We start from the raw sequence: 18480 nt of genomic DNA on the forward strand, positions 1-18480 counted from the left end.
TTTTTTTTAAATTCTGTCTCTCAGAGTGGGAATGCACCTACAATGTGAATTTCAGACCCCTCCATGATTTCTAAGTGGGAGAACTTGCAAAATCGCAGGGTGTTCAAATACTTCTGTTCCTCACTGTACATACCAGCATCAATCCTAATAACTGAACTAGCAGCAGGCTATAGGCTAGAGTAGTGGCAGTAATTCTGTGCCAGTGTCTTTAGTTGGAGAAATCTGAGTGAAGGCTCGCTGAAAGGATCTGAGTTCAGCCCTCTGGAGTTTTCTTGTAAGCACGTTATGCTTACAGTGAACTGTGTAAACTCTTCAGGCCTAAAAATGTACTGAAGGCTTTTTCTTTCTCCTAAACTTTCACAAAGCCAGCATTTAAAAGCAACATAGGGAAACGAGCAGTCTTCTTTCCAGAGTTGCCAACTGTTGATTAGTGAAACTGTTGACAAGGAACATCAGAGCCTCGCTTTTTAGAAGCCCTTGTTTTAGCAAAATGCTAGTTTAACTTGGCAGACACTGGGTGATTTAACATGCAGGCCAAGCTAGCAGTGAATGCAGTGTTTCCTGCCAAAATTACACCACTCTTGTTTCACCTGCCACTTCTGCAGTTGGCAGCCATATGGATCACCTGTATGCTTGTGTAGAACACAGGATGGAAACAGAAAGAGGGACCACTGAGTGTATATAAGAGAGAGACTCACTCATGAAAACAAAGCTGTATAAGGTTCACACATCACCATTACAGTGGTGGCTTGTTCACTGTGATAAACAGTACTGTATGTTTTTGGTTTTCTGTTCCAAAGCATTGACTGTGCTGGCATCCTGAAGCTGCGTAACGCCGACATCGAGCTGAAGAAAGGGGAAACAGACATCGGGCGCAAGAACACGAGGATTAGAGTTGTGTTTAGGGCTGCTGTCCCTCAGCCAGATGGACAGATGCTGTGGCTGCAGACAGCATCTATTCCTGTGGAGTGTTGTGAGTCACCTGTTAATGTATTTACATGTGATTTTGTTATCCAGCAAAGTAACCAGTACATTGTATTGAGCAGAGAGTGGCTCACCAAATGGTTAAAGGTTTTTTATTTTTAAACCAGATCATAACAGAACAAGCAGAGGAGTCAATTTGGGGGGTTTGAGACATTGCTTAATGTGTGTGCAAAGCACTGATAAAATCAGATCATAACCAAAAGTCTCCAGAGCTTCTGCTGTAGCTCCACAGTGTGCTCAGGTGCATCCTCACAGCAAGAAGCTTCTGGGTTCGAGCCTGGGCTGACCCGGGGCCTTTCTGTGTGGAGTCTAAATGTCCTCCCTGTGCCTGCGTAGGTTCTCTCCGGGTGCTCCGGCTTCCTCCCACAGGTTGACCGGCGCCTCTTAAGTTGCCGTAGAAGTGTGTGCGGTTGTTTGTCTACATGTCAGCCCTATGACAGACTGAAGATCTGTCCAGGGTGGACCCCACCTCTCGCCCAGTGTCAGCTGGGATTGGCTCCAGGAATTATTCAGGAATAACTGGTGTAGATAATGGATGGACAGCTGTGTAGACATGACAGTTTTATTAAACCTTTAGATTAAATCTCAATAAAATATAAGAACCCATTAAACTGTGCTCAAGGTGATGGGGTGTGAATACTTTGTGAACCCGCTGTGTATTTAAATACCAGAACAAGAACTGTGTTGTGTTTCAGCCCAGCGCTCTGGTCAGGAGCTTCCTCAGGTAGAGAGCTTCAGTCCAGCCAGCTGCTCGGTGGTCGGAGGAGAGGAGCTGCTCATCACCGGAGCCAACATCTCCACGCAGTCCAGGGTTGTTTTCATGGAGAAAGGGCCTGGTAACATCAGCTCATTTATTTCACCTTAAGTAACTTTACATCAGATTTTGTTCATGTTAATTGTAGCTGAAAAACAGGTGGAAGAACACTGTGGGAAATGGACGCCAGAGTTGTGCCAGAAAAAAGCAGTGGAGTAAGTATAAACATTACCTGAAAACAACACTGAAATATATTTTGCATTTGAAAATATCAGTGTTTACAGATAAAAGTAACAAGATCCCTGTTACAGAGTTAGGATGTGAGTAGTAAATATGAAATATAGGAACAATGGAAAAATGTGCCACATGCAGTGTAATATGGAATGTCTGTTTAAAATACCTGGAAACTTACAGTGCACATTCTAACAGTGATTTCACATACAACAGCCGGTCCTGATGTCAGGCCAAGCATTTGCTCCTGAACTGGGAGTATGTAATGTGATTTGGCAAGAAAACCTTTCTAATAGATCTGACAAAAGACAGGACACAGGAAGAGTGAAGACAACAAAAATCATCATCAGGTTCATAATTGAGATAAAGTTTAACTGAGTTACTCCAGGTATACTGTGGTTATAGAGGGCACACCTTGGTATAGTTATAACTCATAATAATATAACAAAAATCCAGAGAAGGAGAAAAACGGGGGGATAGTCCTGTCCCTGATCAGCCTGGGGCCACCCCCAGACTCCTGGAGGAGTGCCGTCCCACTGCAAATAGCTGCACTACCTTTCTTGCGTTCAGAGCAGGGCCCGCTTATTTTGTTATTCTAAATCAGGTTTCCCTGGTTCTTACTCCCTGAGACTACCGCACCTGCTCTGTCTGAGGCACCGCTTATTTTGCTTAGGAAGGCTCCATAGACCACCTGCATTTCCAAAAAAGTAGGACAGATTATTAAATGCATTTAATAAGCTGGTGGTTCCCAGTCTGCTTGGTTTGTGACCACAGTGTGTAGTTGTCTTGTCATGTTTCAAACGTTTCCTCTCTAAACCTCTACTTTAAATTGAACAACAGTTTGAGTCTAAATGAGATCCAACCTACCCATTTCACAAAAAAGGAAACTAAATATAGTGAATCAGAGCATTATTAGAAACTGGAATAACAGCAGAAGGGCTGCAGGCTGCAGAGTGTCATGGAGGGGGGTACAGTAGTCAGCTGGATGTTTGCAAACACATTCCTCATACCAGTCATGTAATATCAGGTTGTGTCCTCACCTGCTTGTTATAGATATGTTTTTACCCCAAGTGGTCAAAAATGAATGCAGTTTTATTTATTGAGACCCATAAATCACTTGAGGTTTGGTTGCATGAGTGCATCTGGATCACAGTGTCGATCTCAGAGAAACTGACTGTAGTTTTTAACATCACTTGAGATGGCAAATGACGATTCCCCAGAAAGGAACTGCAAAGAGGAAGTTAACGAGAGCTTGTTGAAACCACAGTGACACTGAGTGCGAGTCTGAGGGAGACGATGGAGGAGTCACCATGTCATCACTGAATATCACTGAAGACAATTTGTGGTAGATTTTGTAACTTGAATGTGAGTGCGACTCTTTACTGTGTTTCTGCTGCATTTTGATCACTGTGTAGTTCCTGTTTTGTAAACACTGGCAAACACTGAAATGCTACCCAATACATCTGTGCTTCTGTTGATTTTGAAATCGTACTCGTCTCTCTTCCCGGAAAGTGTCAAAAACATTCTGCTGACCAATTTGGCACTCAGGCTATACTAAAGGTATAAATAACAGTTAGGAACAGGTGAACTAAACCACTGGTAAGCTTAATGCAGCCATCATTCAGGCCAAACCTTACAAAATATAAGTGTGTTAGCACACACAGTACAGATTTCTTTTGGATTCAGCCACGAGAAGCAAAATTTCACAGTATCTGTTGTTTGCTATAATCAAAGAGAGACTTCTTTACATTCAGCAAACGTCTTCCAGAATCACTGTGGCCTCGGACATTCCCACAAAGGGGATTATGGTACCTTTTGCCTCCACCTAACATCTGGAACATCAGGGAATATGTGAGATGTTCTGACAGGCAGTTTGTGTTTCTGTGTTTCAGTCCAGCATTGTGGTGGAGATGCCTCCTTACAACAGGAAGACATCAAGTCCAGTCCAAGTCCAGTTCTACATCTCTAACGGAAAGAGGAGAAGAAGTCTTGCACAGAGCTTCACCTTCCTGCCTGCAGTCATACATCAGCTAGTCAAACAGGAGCACTGGGAGCCGGACCACATCTCCCACAATCCAACTGGATTCAGCCCAGATATGGCTTACTATGATTCCTGTGACCACCCAGTGCATTCTGACCCTCCTTCCCAGAATGCATCTCATCTCCATCATCCTCCTGGCCCCCTTCAGACCCCTTTAATGTTTCCTCACAACTCCTCCATCCCACTTCACACCTCCTCCTCCATGCCTCCTCAGGCCTCCTCAGTACCCCATCAGACCTTCGCCATTCTGCCGCAGACCTCCTCGGTCCCCCCTGAGATCTCCATGATGCCTTCTCAGACCTCTTCAGTGCTGCCTGAGACCTTCACCCTCCACCCACAAACCTCCTCGCTGCCTCCCCAGACCTCCCCTGTTGGACCTCAGAGAGTAGAGTCTTCATCTCTGAGGTCCAGTACAGCCTTTGTGACCACTGTTGACCCTCACAAGAAGTCTGTGCTCTCCAGCTCAGGAGAGGCACTGAGTATCAAGCAGGAGCCAGAAGACCAGCCAAATCTGGGATCCTTGGGCTTCCACGAGATCACACTGGATGACGGTAAGGCGCTTCATTAATTAACAATGCCTCTGTAGCTATGAAAATGTGTTATCTCCTTCTCATGAGAGCAGCAGCTCGGATAGAATTCGAAATCTGCAGAAAAAAAAAGCATCTTCATAGAGTTATCTTAAATAACTTCTGCAGCATAATCCATGTTTGGCAGAGGTGGAGCAGTCAGCACACCTCTGATGTGGCTATTTAAAAGAGGTACACAGTGGGGTTTTTTTGGTAAAGCCGGGGTCTGCTACTTTGAGAATTGCGTGAATTTGGGCAGAGAATTGGAAAAAGGACAACGCCCAGGTCCCTCCGCCTCCTGCGGCCCCTCCCCATGGAGAAGGGTCATGTGCATGCGGAGACTAGTAACAATGGCAGCATGTTACCCCACATAGCTAGATAAAAATGTTTTCCAGTAACTGTACCGTTGTTGTATGTCAGCAAATACCTTGTCCTCATTTCATTGGCTGTGTTTAGGAATAAACAATCTAACTTTGTGAAAACAGCTATGTTATAGCATTTCTGAACATGTAGCAAAAGCTTCATATTGACTTGTTTGCTTAGTTAGCTAACAACCAATGTTAGGACATTACTTTGGTAGCCTATATACAGATAGGAAAACCAGAAAATTTGCATTTTATTTAGATATTGCACATTTCTAGTCTGTGTAGAGTTGCTGTCTGTTTCATATCTAGGGGTTGGGCCCCTCCAAACGGTCACCAGTTTAATGTGAAGGGTCATCACATGATTCATGGAGAGGACAGAAAACACAGCACTGCTAGACAAGTGTGTATTTAATTTTGGGACTATTTATTTTTACCATCTTAGGCCTTAAACAGATATTTAAATGTGACCATGGGAGAATATTAAGGGGAACTCACTCTTTGGTGAATGCGCTAACAGCTCCAATGTCACAAGCTAAAATGATCAGAAACACTGGTTTAACCTCTGACAATGTCTTGTAGCATTGGGGGTGGAGAGCCACCTGGCGGGATCCCCCATGATGCCCCTCTGGGCAGACTGTAAATAGTTAGGATAAGGATAGGATAATCACCTTTATTGGCCAAGTATGTTACACACAAGGAATTTGTTTCCGGTACAGAACCGATGGCAGCCATCTGCGGTGCCAACTCAACCGATGGGTCTAACCAACGGGGGGGGTTCAGTGTCTTGCCCAAGGACACTTCGACATTTGGACTGCAGGCACCGAGATTCAAACCTTCAACCTTCTGGTTGGGAGACGACTGCTCTACCCACCGCACCACTGTCGCCTCCCCATAGTTGTGGGTTTGGCGGGGATTGTGTGTGTTCAATGTGTTCTGTTGTTGCTGCGTCTGTAATAAAATAGCGGCTCGACAGAGAGCAGAAAAGGCAGTCTGTGTCCACAGCTCCTTTTTCGACCCAGCTGACGTTACAGTGTTTTACTTTTCACATGTGAACTCTTTACATGACACCTTGCTGCCAGATAAATGTAGTGTAGTAACTAGAATAAATTAAACTGCACTTAAACACAGTACTTGAGTAAATCTACTGAGTAACTTTCCAGCAGTCAAGAGGGGAAAAAAAACTCATGTCAGATTGTCATTTCATGGGCAGTCTGCTGTTGTGTTACTTTGTTTCACGAGCTTAAGGTTTCACAGCCTAGCTATGAATAGGCTGAACGGAGCCGTTTGCTGCCTGTAAAGGGACTCAGACCAGGCAGACAGCAGCTCTTAGTACTGCTAAGAATAAGCACAGTGACATCTCACCTGCAGTGAACACCCGCCCCAGTACTCTACCTAATGAGTCAGAGTACAGGTTTATGATGTTATTAATGGATCCTTATCCATTAGATACTGTTTTATCTCTTTTACAGCTACACAGAAGTAAATTCATGAGGCAACATGTCAAATGTGGACGGCAAAGTAAGCATTTCATTGTACAGGGAAACACGTTTCCTAACTGTGCAAATGACAAACACTTTGACTTGACTTGAAATGTAGCCAATGAAAGATGTTGGACAACAGTTGTGTCCAACTGCGCCCTCTCATGGTCTGACAGGGAAAAGCACTGGCAGGGTCCCATGCATCCTGGAAAACCTTGAATTTTTAAAACCAGTTTTCCAGTCATGGAAAGTTAAATTGTACAATTTCCTGGAAAAACACTTCCTGGAAGATATTCTTCACATTTTTATATTTTCTTTTTGTTGACAGCAAACTGTCAGATCTCAGTATGAGCTGGCAGCTGAACTTAGGGCAGTGTGTGAGATCAACTTGGAAAGGACAGGGTCGACGTTAATGGCCTGTTTCTGTTCGCTCTGAATGCCCTCAGCCGTTGGCTTGTAAATGCACCAGGTCACATCAGGTCAGTGAAGATGGTATGAATAAAATAAACATGAATGGAATGCCAGACAAGCAAGGACTGTGAGTAGCTTGGTAGTTGAAATGCAGACATTAATAACTGCTGGCTAGTAAGGTAGGACTTTATTGATCCCGCAATGGGGAAATTCCTCTGTTCCAGCAGCAACAATACAGCATAAGAACAGACACCACACACATATCTTGAGAAACAAATTCCAAAGTACCTAAAACCAAACGGAATATAGTATTTGAGAGACAATCAAGAACAAGAATAATCCTCCCACAATTAATCCCGGAGAACAAATCAAATACCTAAGAACAAGACAAGATATAGTATTCAAGAAATCAAGGACAAGAATATCACTCCCATAATTAATCCCGCAATGGGGGAAATACCTGTATTTCAGCCATGAGGATCTCTGAAGAACTACACAAAAATACCTAAAACAAGACAAAATAAAGTATTTGAGAGAAATCAAGAACAAGATTTTACACATGTGCATATTTACAATGCATTTTACCCCCAGGATTTGAGTATTGCAATGTTTACCATTCCGTAGTCCTCATAATTTCACATATCTTATCACTGCAGTGATGTATTCTACAGTCTGATAGCTGTGGGGAGGAATGACCTGCGGTAACACTCCTTCTTACACTAGGGATGTAACAGTCTTGTGCTAAAAGAACTGTTCAGAGCCTCTACTGCGTGGTGCAGGGGATGGGAGGGGTCGTGCATGATGGATGTTAGTTTTACCAGCATCCTTCTGGCCACCACCTCCTCGATGGAATCTAGGGGGCAGCCCAGGACAGAACCAGCTCTCTTAACCAGCTTGTTGAGCCTCTTTCTGTCCCTGACCGTGCTACCTCCTGCCCAGCCCACAACAGTGTAAAAAACTGCAGATGCCACTACAGTATCATAAAATGTCCGAAGGAGTGCCCCGCACACACCAAAGGGCCTCAGTCTCCTGAACAAGTGGCAAGTGGAGGTGGCTCTGGCCCTTCCTGTACAGGGCATCTATGTTGCTGGTCCAGTTCAGTTTATTGTTGAGGTGGACACCCAGGTATTTAAAGGTGTCCACAATCTCAATATCTGAGCCCTGAAAGCTCACCGGTGTGAGTGATGGTGATTTCCGCCAGAGGTCAGTCGTTTAACTTCAGTCACCTTTAACATTTAATTCTCCATCACTTGCTGGATTATCATTTACTTTAACATTAGTTGGTTAGCAATGGAAATGGACATTTAGCAGGACAAAGAAAACTGCAGAAAGTAAAGCTCACACATTAATTGTAGCATACTAGCAGTCATACTTGGAGGCACTGAACATGTGCATGTGTGTTTATATTATAGTTAATATTTATAGGAGACTTTCACACAGAGAAACTTGTTAGTCTAGTACGTAATCGCCACTTGACATCACAGGCTTACATCATTGAAGTGGTCCTGAACATTTTTTCTTGAAAAGACTGGGAACGCTGATTGGGAATCAGGTTTTCTTTGACTCCATTTAGACACAGAACATTTTTTTTGTTTCCTATTATTTTCTGATGTGTTGTATGTGGCAGCCAACCTTCTCGCCAACACCATCAAACACACAGGTACAATGTGAATGTTCAGTTGTGGATTTAAGTGCTGCATTAGCTTCCTGCCATGCAGCTGTTCAGGGAAAGGAACCAAAACCCAGTGACGTCTTCATATTGTTTATTTAGTTTGACCAACTGGTAATTGATGCTAAAATCCATCAGGATATCCACGAATTCTCTTCAGGTGCTTGGTAAAAATTACCTGCATTAAAACACACACAAATGCCTGAAAACTTGGTCCCCAGATGCTTCGTCCTGCATGGATAACACAACATTTCGACCATGAAACCTCTTCCTCAGGTAACTTGAAGACAGTGAGGAAGACTGCTTGTTGTTTGTGAGATGCTGTGGAACGCTCTAGTGAAAATGGAAATAAGCTCTTCAGAGAAAACCTCATCTAATACTCCTTCAAATCATTTCCAACTTGAATGACCAAAGAGAAAATAAACCATTTTAAGATTTTTAAATATCACTGAGACAATGTTTCTGAAACATGTACTGGTAAATAAAAATATTATGTAATAATTATACTTCATGGTTGTTTTTGTGTTTCAGTGAACGAGATCATCGACAGGGACATCAGCAGTCTGAGCAGCAGCACCCAACCTGACCAGTACCACCAGTACGACTGGGAGCACAAGCCCAGTGACACTGCCTTACCGTTCTGTGGAGACCCCCAGTAGCTCTGCTGCCCCCTCAGGAGACAGCACAGCAACGCCACGGTCACATCTGCACAAAGTGCCTGAGCACCAGTCAGCAGCCTCGACAGCTCATTTCATCAGGGTACCACATCACATGACTGTTTCCTCTTCTGGCTCAGGAGGTTCAGTGCAAGACTGACTCACGACGAACCAAAGATTTAAATTTCATGACCAAATTGGAAGAATTCTAGTCCTCACCAAAAGGGCTGTAAATAAACCACAATCAGTCACGACATTACAGAGACATAGGCCGCACAAAAATGACAGATCCTGTCATTATTTATTGGTCAGGTAACTAAGAAATGTTATTTTGATACTCTGGATCTGGGCCAGTTATAGCCGACACCCTGGACATTTTTTATAGCTTGGTTTACATTTCCTTTGCTGAATTACTGCTGTTTCGGCTCTGGGCTGTTCGGTGTGAAACTGAAGATAGTGACTTATTCTAAGGTGTAAGGTTGAAGTAAAAAGAAAAGGAAATACTGTGTTTTGTAAATTAGTTTATTGTTGTGTGAGCTTGACTCGATAAACGTTTTAGGATGAGCAACATCAACAACTGAGCCCCTGGTATTTATGTCACCTGACACCCGAGGCAGTAACACTTCATTACAACAAGGTCAGCGGTCAGAGCAGGTAATAGTACTGAGCTGGAGGACACGGGAAATCCGCTCTACAGTACTAAGCAACATTCACCAAGTGTTGCAGCCGCTTTTCTTAAGATAAATAGGTTTATGTTCAGTCACCAAACACTGGCCACAATACACCATCCGCTTTTAAAGCTCAATAACCAAAGGTGCAAAAGACAATTTACCAGTTTTGTTCCAGATATTACACAGTGAGATTATAGAGGTATCATTTCAGCACCCTCAATACGTTGTTAATGATATTCAGCTGCTTGTTTTCATTTTTCCTCTTATAAGAAGCAAAGCTGCGGAGTCTTCCAGTGTCACCTCACCAGTCTCTGAGTGTCTTACCTGGAGTTTCATATTTGTATTTATTCCTCTGACAATAACTTCCCATATTAGGGTTTAATGCCGTTTCACAGGCTCCTATCAGTAAACTTCTGGTGAACTTGGATCTGAGTCAGCTTGTTAAAAAATGCTCCACGTGCGAGGTCTTAAATTGTACATCAATCAAGAACCAGCCACCTGATGTCTTGTCTTGCTGACTCCATGTGTGCAAACATCATTCATCAGTTTTTTTCCCTAAGATTCAGTATTTATCTGCTCTTTAAAATCTTTGTCTACAACTCTATGGAAACCAGATGTTGTTTGATCTGGAACTTAAGTGATCATCACTGACCTCATACTTGTTGTCCCCTGATGCCCTTCTGTACAGATGAGCCTAACAGCAGCGTTGTGCTGCCCTGTGTGTCTAAAGGTTGCAAATCTGTTTTTAGCTCCGTCATGGTTAGTGTTAGATCCCAGTGCTCTGGAGCAGATTCTGGGGGAAGTGAATTGTTACCTTAATCTAAACCATGGGAGCTAATGTATACCCATCCAACATCTCTGGTAGATGTGGTCAGTGATGTGCTTTGTTGCATCTGTTACCACGCTAACAGTGATTTCATAAGGCAAGTCCTTAAACCAGTAGAGGACAGTAAAGGCGAGACTTTCAGTTCTGACAACTTAAGAAAAGTTAACCATCATCACTATGTCTACTTTAAAACAGCTTCTGTTTGATGCACAGAGTGAGGATCAGACTGATCCAGTTCCTCAGTCATTTAAAAAGCTGCTGGTCCGGGTCTGTCTGAACAAAGCACAGCTCCTCCACAGCGGACCTTGACCCCGTCCTCCAGCAGCTGTTTGTGCAGGTGTAAACCAGGACTGTCCCAAACTCCAGCTCCACCTCAGCACCGCTGTCCTTCCTCTGCAGCAGACTGACCAGAGCCGGCATCAGCTGCAGCTCAAAAGTCCTGGACCCTCCACAGGAACCACACGCTGAAACCACCTCAGCCATGTTGGATGGTGGCTCGGAGATGAAAAGTGGATTTCCGCCGTGACAGTAGCGTAAGATTTGTTGTGGACATGCTGAGATCTTCTTCATGAACCTGGAGAAAACGGCGTCTCCATGTCTGGCTCTGGCTTTCTCATACTTCTCCGCTGTGCTGCCGCCTCCCTCACTGACATCCATTGCTCCTACTACCACCCCCTCTCTCCTCTCGTACGCCCTCAGCAGCTCCTGGGCGTGCTCCAGCTCATCGTCCTCACCACACAGGTCTGATTCATCTGCCACGCTGATGAAGAATGGGCAGAAAACAGGGACGTCCTCCTGGGAATCTCCCAAAGTGAGGTCCTGCAGTCTGGTGCTGACATCCACCTCACTGCACGTAGGACCTGCTGCTGACCAGATTACATTGTTAAACAGGATGTGCTTAGATGTGAAGTTTAACACCTGGACGTACAACTGCTTCACAAAGGATTCATCCCTCCACTTTGCACAATTTATTGTTTTGTAGATTTACTGTGAAATGGATTACATCATTTGAACAATCAAAAACCCACACTGACAAAGTGAAAGAATGTTTTTATAAGTTGTTGTTCTTTCATGACATAAAGTCTTAAGGTAGTGCAGATCTAAATCCTCCTGCCTGAGAGAGCAAAGAATCCCAGCCTTCACTTCTTCTCACTATATGAACAAAGCTTCAGGTTGCACTCTGTTACCAGGCAAAGCTAACACACCACAGGTGGCATGGGCATGTTTTACAAAGGGTGCACAACTGTACCTGCAGGATTTATAACATCACCGCTAAGGTGAAGCCAATCACGGGCTGGTGTGAAACCTGCATAGTGTGATGTAGAAACTTCATACACTGAGAATGGTCTTAAGTGAGAGGGACAGTTCAACTTCTGAAATGAACAATTTACATAGTTATAGGTTCTCGATTTTCTGACTAGAAGATGTAATTTAACATCATTTAATTTGGAGAGGTGACAGTGATGCGGTGGGTAGAGCAGTCACCTCCCAACCAGAAGGTTCAAGGTTTGAATCTCGGTGCCGGAAACAAATTCCTTGTGTGTAACATACTTGGCCAATAAAGGTGATTATCCTTATTATTATTTCAGTGGGAAAACCAGACATATGTTTACTTGAAGCAGAGTATTTTTCATATAGCATGTCAGTCAGTAGAGTAAGTATTTTAAGAAAGATGCAGTGTTTCACAATATTGACTGTTGACATGTCAGCAGATTTTGTTTTCCCGCCTCCTAACATTACAAAATGAAACTGTAAACACCAACGTTACCTTTTGCCTCAGAAGCTACTGCTGCGGCTTCCCTCGCCCCTCTCCGCCCATCTCCACCCTCCTCCTCCGTCCCCCAGTCGTCCGCGGTGTCACACCAGTCAGTGGCCGACAGAGGAGACTCCTGAGCCGGCGCGGGCCAGCTGGCTATAAGCGCAGCTGCAGCCTCAGTCTCTAGGCCCTGAGAACGGAGCACCCTCCAGCTCTCTGCACGGCTGATGCAGTCGGCACCTGGGCATGCGAACAGGTGGAGGTTTCTGTGGTAAGGGGAGAACTCCAGGGGGCAGTACACCTGCACCACGTGTGCTAGCGGAGCTCTGCAGTGACCACATCGGGGAGACTGCCGGGAGATGACCGGCAGCCAGTCCGGTCGACCCCCGACTTTGTTGGTCAGATATGAGGAGCGGTATCTGTTTGGGTCGAGGTCCCCATCACACAGACCGATCAGCGTTTGCTCGTGACGGAGGGCAGCCATCTTTCATATGGCGGAAACACTACCCGGAACTGATTAAAAATCTGACGTCCGTCACCCAAACATGACCGCCGTCTTGTGGAAGTTGTAAAATGTTATAAAACATATAATTACTAATATATAATCTAATAAACGCAACAAGACGCCTAATATGACAATCACAAAATATGTACCTTTGTAAAAATATGCTTTCCCCTTTAGAGGTTCTCAGGTTTTATAAGCAGCAAATAAATATATTTTTAAAGTCTGCAGACTTGTTGAAACACTGCAAAGTTTAATTTTCAGTTTGAAATATTTCAAATAAATAGGTATACACCTGCAAGCCACTGTTTCTACAAAAGGTTTTGGTGTTGCCCAATTATCACAGACAACAGAACTGTGCCCAACAGGCCCGTCACATATTGCAGCAGAAAAAGGCCACCAGGGACAATGTTTCAAGAACAGCAAAGGGAAAATTAACCGGTGCCATTACATCCAAACCTTACTGGTTCACACCCAGACTCTGAGTCCTGCTAGGTACCTTCAGGTTCCAGCAGCGGTGGATTTGTGAAAGAATGTGTGAACTTGTTGAGCAACAACCTGGCCCACGATGGGCTCCAGCTCAGTGGGGGTTGTGTTGCAGAGCTGCTGGATGCTGGAGAAGTGCTGCAGCAGGGCCAGAGCTTTGACCCTGCCCACCCCGGGGACCTGCTGGACCAGAGACAGGGCTAGGGGGTCCAATGGTCGAGATGAAGTCCTCCTCCTGAAGGGGTTCTCTCTGCCCTCCCCCTGAACCTGGATGCAATCAGAGCAGGTTGGAAAGTCTGTTTTGGCCCTAGAGTCTATTGCTATGAGAGGTTTAAACAAGACAGCTGAGTTATACCTGTTCTCCACCAAAGGTCTGTGTCTGACTTCCTCCAGAACTGCTGAACATGAAGGATTTTCTACCCTACACATGCAGGTTGCGACATCTGCACAATTTGATCTTTTTCAAGAAATATAGCTCATTGTCTGAATTTCTGGTCCTTAAATTACAGTAGGGTGAGACTAAAAACTTAGATCAGTAGTTATCACCATCGTGTCTACTGGCTGTGATCAGTTCAACCAAGGTGTGATTTTAATCCCTGTTTTATTTCAATACTTATTAGAGATTCAACTGATTTGTGTGTTTAAACAAACTTGGCAAGTAAAGCAGAGTCCTCTGTGCAAGGGTGCTGCTGTAGCGGCATAGGGGGTCTCAAATGGAAAAACGGGCCACCTTATGTGCAGTACTAATATTTGTTCAAACTCAACCAGACTAACACATTTATGTTAACATGTAAACCAGGGGTCTCCAACCTTGTTTACTGAGGGACCTACTTTGGGGAAAAAATCAAAGCGGCTGAGAGACATTCATGTTTTATATTAGGCTACTAGTTACATTAATCACATACTATATCAAAACTTTTAAACAAATCTCCAAACCAAACCAGCTGAATAAGCTAACTGTTTTGTGTAACCAGTTATCTTTAGCACAATCAACAAAGGAGGCGACTAAGGCAGGCTACTTAAAATCCCCTGATGCCCGACCACTACAATTTGATTAACAAAAGACTTGAAACATTTTGGGTTGCTTACACATTCCAAGGACATCACAATTTCAGATGTCTGCTACAAATAAATGTCCACAACCCCTCTTAGAAATCATAGAATACAGACTTATGATGCCACTATTTGATGGAACATCAAACCGCTGTGTTGACAGCTGCTGTACATCAAGTGGTACGCAGCGAGTTTGGTGCAGTGTTACTTACTTTACTGAAATGTAGCCTAAATGTGCTGCAGACCGCAGCACAACTAACTGTGCCCACAGCAAATACTGGTCTGGCTTAGGTTTGTTCACTTTACTGCACTTTGGATGGAGTTCACCGAGGAATAAAACTGTCTTTTCTGAAAACATTGTCACTTTGTTTTTACACAAGACTGTGTGTCAGAGAAACTGCTGTCAAAGAGGTGCAAGCGACACTGACTCTAGATGCCACAACACTATCTTAATAACAATGGGCAGAGGAGAATCAACCAATCTGACAGTTTTGACAAATAGAACTGGTCTTGTCCTCCTTACAATTTGAGTGATGAGCTGTGAGGCCTCTGTTTGTCCACTGACTGGCAGCAGGGTCAGGCCCAGGTCCAATACCACAAACTTCTGCACTGCAGAGAAGTGCTGCTCACTCAGCCCGGTGCTCTCCACCAGCACCAGCTGCTGGAAACGGCTGCTGGCCTTCAGAACAGGAGGGACACAACAGCTCACATCAGACAGTGACACGTACAGAAGCTTTGACAGAGGTCTTTTTCATTAAACTCACATTTCTGTAGCGAACCAGCTTCCTCTTGTAGCAGTTTCCCGCTATAATGTCGCACTCAGACACGTAGAGGATGCAGGCTTTGTTGGGCAGGTGAAAATCTGCCACACCGAGCTCATTCTCAAAGAGGATCTTCACACCTCCACCTACAGCACAAATACAGCTTCTCCATTTGTTTACATTCAGACAGTGCAATGACTCAGGAGATGATCGACACATGGCAGGTTATATTGACTTTATAACAAAGTTTAATTTCATTCAGAGTACTGAATTAAAGACTGTAACTATCTGAAACAGGACAGCTGAACACACCAGAAGGTATCTCGGTCATTTTTGAAGGGAAAAGACCTTGAATATCGACAGTTTTCAGCGGTGCTTGGAGTCCTTGTTCTCGCCAGTTTACAATGAACGACACAGGCCAATGTTAACGTTATTTTAGAAGTTTGTTATTGTGGTGTTTCAATAAATCCATTATTTACCCTTTAAGCTCTGAATCAGTGCCGAATTTCTCCATGTATCGCTAGCAATAACGTGCCCGTACGGAGGAACAGCGTTCAGCACAACAGGCTCCATCACTGAACTGTATCTCCGTCTAAATATGGCTCAAAACATTTTACTTTTTTTTTTCTTATGTCACTTCCTCTAGATAGTGTTAACTGCGTAACATAACTGTATTCTTGTAGCATAATGCAACTATTAACCTCCGAACGTCCAAATCTCTTCTTCTGGTCTCAGCGCAGGTAAAGGAGCCGCATGCCTCCCCCTACAGGACAGGAAGGAAACACCCCGCCGGGGGGCATCGACACAGATTTTCTTCACCTTGACCACCTACAGATTCATACCCAACTTTAACCAAAAGATCCACAGAAAAAGAATTGTTATTATTTATTAGGGTTTTGGTCAACAAGAAAAGTTAGAATTGCAATTATTTTACACAAAAAAGCATGAAGCATAAGGAATGCTGGAATCTAACACATTTTCAGACAAAAAAGGATATGGCCTTTAACCAAATCATCCCACTAAGTTCAGTCATCTCAAAACTCTCAAAGGGTGATGCACAAGAGAAGAAGTGATTTTTTTTTATGTTAAACTTTGGACATACTGGATTAAAACCAACCCTTTATTTAATGTCAAGTGGTGTCTCTAAAAATGTGATGTTTGTGGTGTTCATGAAGATGTAGAGCATATCATAATGAAGTGTAATAAATATATTTTGGAGAAGAACATCTTATGTGATAAGATATGAGTTAGGATGGGGGTGGAATCCGCAAGGAATTTTGGGTATGGGGGAAAAGATGTGGGAATGTACTAAGAGTATTTACATTTGTCAAAGTTACGGGATTAGAAAGTAGGATATACTCGGTGTGTTTTTTAAATAAACCCTGATGTACATAAACGTTGACGTGATACGCTCCGGTGCAGCAGGTGGCGGTATGCACCTAAATTCGTTGGTTTGTGACCCACCATTAAGCTAAGACAAGAAGACGAAAGTTAAAGCTTCATTTGGAAAAGCCTCTTCTTCGAAGTCATAGGTAATATCACTATGCGTTACGTTGGTTGATGATCGCAATTACAAACTTCAAGAAGGAGAAGTTCGTCATCAGTCTCTTTCTCCCATTAGTCGGACTTTGGACATAATTTAATTCGGTATAGACTGCACTGAAAACGCGGCCCTTTGGCGGTTTATTTTACGTGTTTCTCTCTGAAGTCTGCTAAGCAAGTGCCAAAGGCTAATGTTCTGACTGCTGCTTCCTGTAAGCAGCTGCTGTGAAAAGTGTTGTCAGTGTCATGCCAAAGCCAGGGTGACCGGAAGGACCCGCAGGTAACAGGCAAATAATTAATGTCAGTAACCCTCTTCTGCTGGCGGGCAGTGTTCACATATCAGCGAGCTAACGCTAGCGTCCCAGCAGGGCTAATGCTAGCTACAGTTTATAGTTATGGGTGGCAAAACCAGGTTGTTGTTTGTAGCTAACGGGCTAATTTTTTAAAACTTCCGGTCCTCAGCTCTGAAGCTGAGTCACGTCAAAGCTTAAAAGCGACCAACCGGCGTGTGGCTCTTTCCACTGCCTTATACATAGTGCATGAAAGTGGCGTTGGAAGACAGTGACTTGCTTCTGAGCATCAAAACAAGGAGCACAACTGCAGCGCGATGTGTAGTTGAAGAACACTATTAAAAACTTGACTATATTCCAGGTATTATTTTATATTTTATTTGCTGTAACTTTTGTGTGTCTGCTGGCAAGCTTCATTTTAAAGTGGAATAGCAGTTTGCTGCACCTCACTTGGAACCAATTTTTTTTTTGATTGGAAAACCTTTTAACCTTTATTGGTTGGGTATCAGGCTCATGTTTTTTTTTTCTTTTACCTTTACTCTGTTGCAGAGGGTTTTGATAGTCTGACCCTTTGTTACAGTTATGTGTTGGGAAACAAAAGGACCGTAGCCATAACATAAGCAATCTTGAAATGGATCATTTGTTAAATATTGTGTGACAAAGACATTTTACAGTCCTATAACTTAAATTACCATTATACTCTGATCATTTTAAGATTAATATTAGAATCTTTAGTGGCCAGGCATGAGCATAGAAGGAAATTGGCTCCAGTTCAGATGTGTTCCTTGTGTTTGTAAGTCAACATGAAATAGAAAATACGATGAAAATGACGGCAAAAATGAAAAAAAAAGTGTGCATTCAAATAGGGAGTTTGTGGAATCAAAAATAGGAATGAGGAAAAAGGTGACAGTCTTCTTCTTCTTCTTTCAGCTGTTCCCGTTAGGGGTCGCCACAGTGAATCATCTGTTTCCACCTAACTCTATCCTTGGCATCCTCTACTCTCACCCCAGTTACCTTCATGTCCTCTTTTAACACATCCATATATCTCCTCTTTGGCCTTCCTCTTGACCTCTTGCCTGGCAGCTCCATCTCCAACATCCTTCTACCAATATAACCACTATCCCTCCTCTGCACATGTCCAAACCATCTCAATCTGGCCTCTCTGACCTTGTCCCCAAAACAGCCGACCTGAGCTGTCCCTCTGATGTGCTCATTCCTAATCCTGTCCATCCTGGTCACTCCTAAAGAGAACCTCAACATCCTCATCTCTGCTACCTCCATCTCTGCCTCTTTTCTTTTCCTCACTGCTACAGTCTCTAACCCATACAGCATAGCTGGTCTCACTACTGTCTTGTACACCTTTCCTTTGATTCTTGCTGCCACTCTTCTGTCACACAACACTCCTGGCACCTTTCTTCACCCACTCCAACCTGGACTC

General features: G+C 43.7%; 4 protein-coding genes across 9 annotated transcripts in view; 2 read left to right on the top strand and 2 right to left on the bottom strand.

The window, feature by feature from the left end:
* The window catches only part of LOC109969120 (nuclear factor of activated T-cells, cytoplasmic 3-like), a 14429-nt gene extending 5148 nt beyond the window's left edge, over positions 1 to 9281 (top strand). Inside the window, exons 5-9 of the mRNA XM_020615797.1 lie at positions 801 to 973; positions 1680 to 1820; positions 1898 to 1953; positions 3862 to 4561; positions 9031 to 9281. Of these exons, the coding sequence (XP_020471453.1) occupies positions 801 to 973; positions 1680 to 1820; positions 1898 to 1953; positions 3862 to 4561; positions 9031 to 9158 (1198 nt within the window). The 3' untranslated portion in view covers positions 9159 to 9281. The remainder of the gene's footprint in view (positions 1 to 800; positions 974 to 1679; positions 1821 to 1897; positions 1954 to 3861; positions 4562 to 9030) is intronic.
* Positions 9282 to 9375: 94 nt separating this feature from the next.
* On the bottom strand, positions 9376 to 12976 carry pdcd2l (programmed cell death 2-like). Its single transcript, XM_020615775.1, has 2 exons — positions 12421 to 12976; positions 9376 to 11515 (listed from the first exon to the last, which is right to left on the bottom strand). Exons 1-2 carry the CDS (start codon positions 12890 to 12892, stop codon positions 10896 to 10898), a joined length of 1092 nt encoding a protein of 363 aa, XP_020471431.1. The 5' UTR covers positions 12893 to 12976; the 3' UTR covers positions 9376 to 10895.
* Positions 12977 to 13201: 225 nt separating this feature from the next.
* faap24 (FA core complex associated protein 24) lies at positions 13202 to 15952 on the bottom strand. 2 transcript variants are annotated; one of them, XM_020615779.1, is made up of 4 exons: positions 15523 to 15779; positions 15214 to 15356; positions 14973 to 15128; positions 13202 to 13663 (listed from the first exon to the last, which is right to left on the bottom strand). In XM_020615779.1, the coding sequence occupies exons 1-4, from the start codon at positions 15539 to 15541 to the stop codon at positions 13412 to 13414; spliced, it is 570 nt and encodes a 189-aa protein (XP_020471435.1). In that variant the 5' UTR covers positions 15542 to 15779; the 3' UTR covers positions 13202 to 13411. The 2 variants fall into 2 exon arrangements, with proteins under 2 accessions (XP_020471435.1, XP_020471434.1); XM_020615778.1 differs by having other exon boundaries at positions 13207 to 13663; positions 15690 to 15952.
* A 655-nt stretch (positions 15953 to 16607) lies between these two features.
* ankrd27 (ankyrin repeat domain 27 (VPS9 domain)) overlaps positions 16608 to 18480 on the top strand; it is a 34592-nt gene continuing 32719 nt past the window's right edge. For 3 of the 5 annotated variants that reach the window (XM_020615757.1, XM_020615763.1, XM_020615760.1), the window contains exon 1: positions 16749 to 17032. The gene's annotated coding sequence lies outside the window, so the exon portion shown is untranslated. The other 2 variants (XM_020615758.1, XM_020615759.1) reach the window with 2 other exon arrangements.

The sequence above is a fragment of the Monopterus albus genome, unplaced genomic scaffold, assembly GCF_001952655.1.
Source record: "Monopterus albus unplaced genomic scaffold, M_albus_1.0 scaffold170.1, whole genome shotgun sequence".
Classification (NCBI taxonomy): domain Eukaryota; kingdom Metazoa; phylum Chordata; class Actinopteri; order Synbranchiformes; family Synbranchidae; genus Monopterus; species Monopterus albus.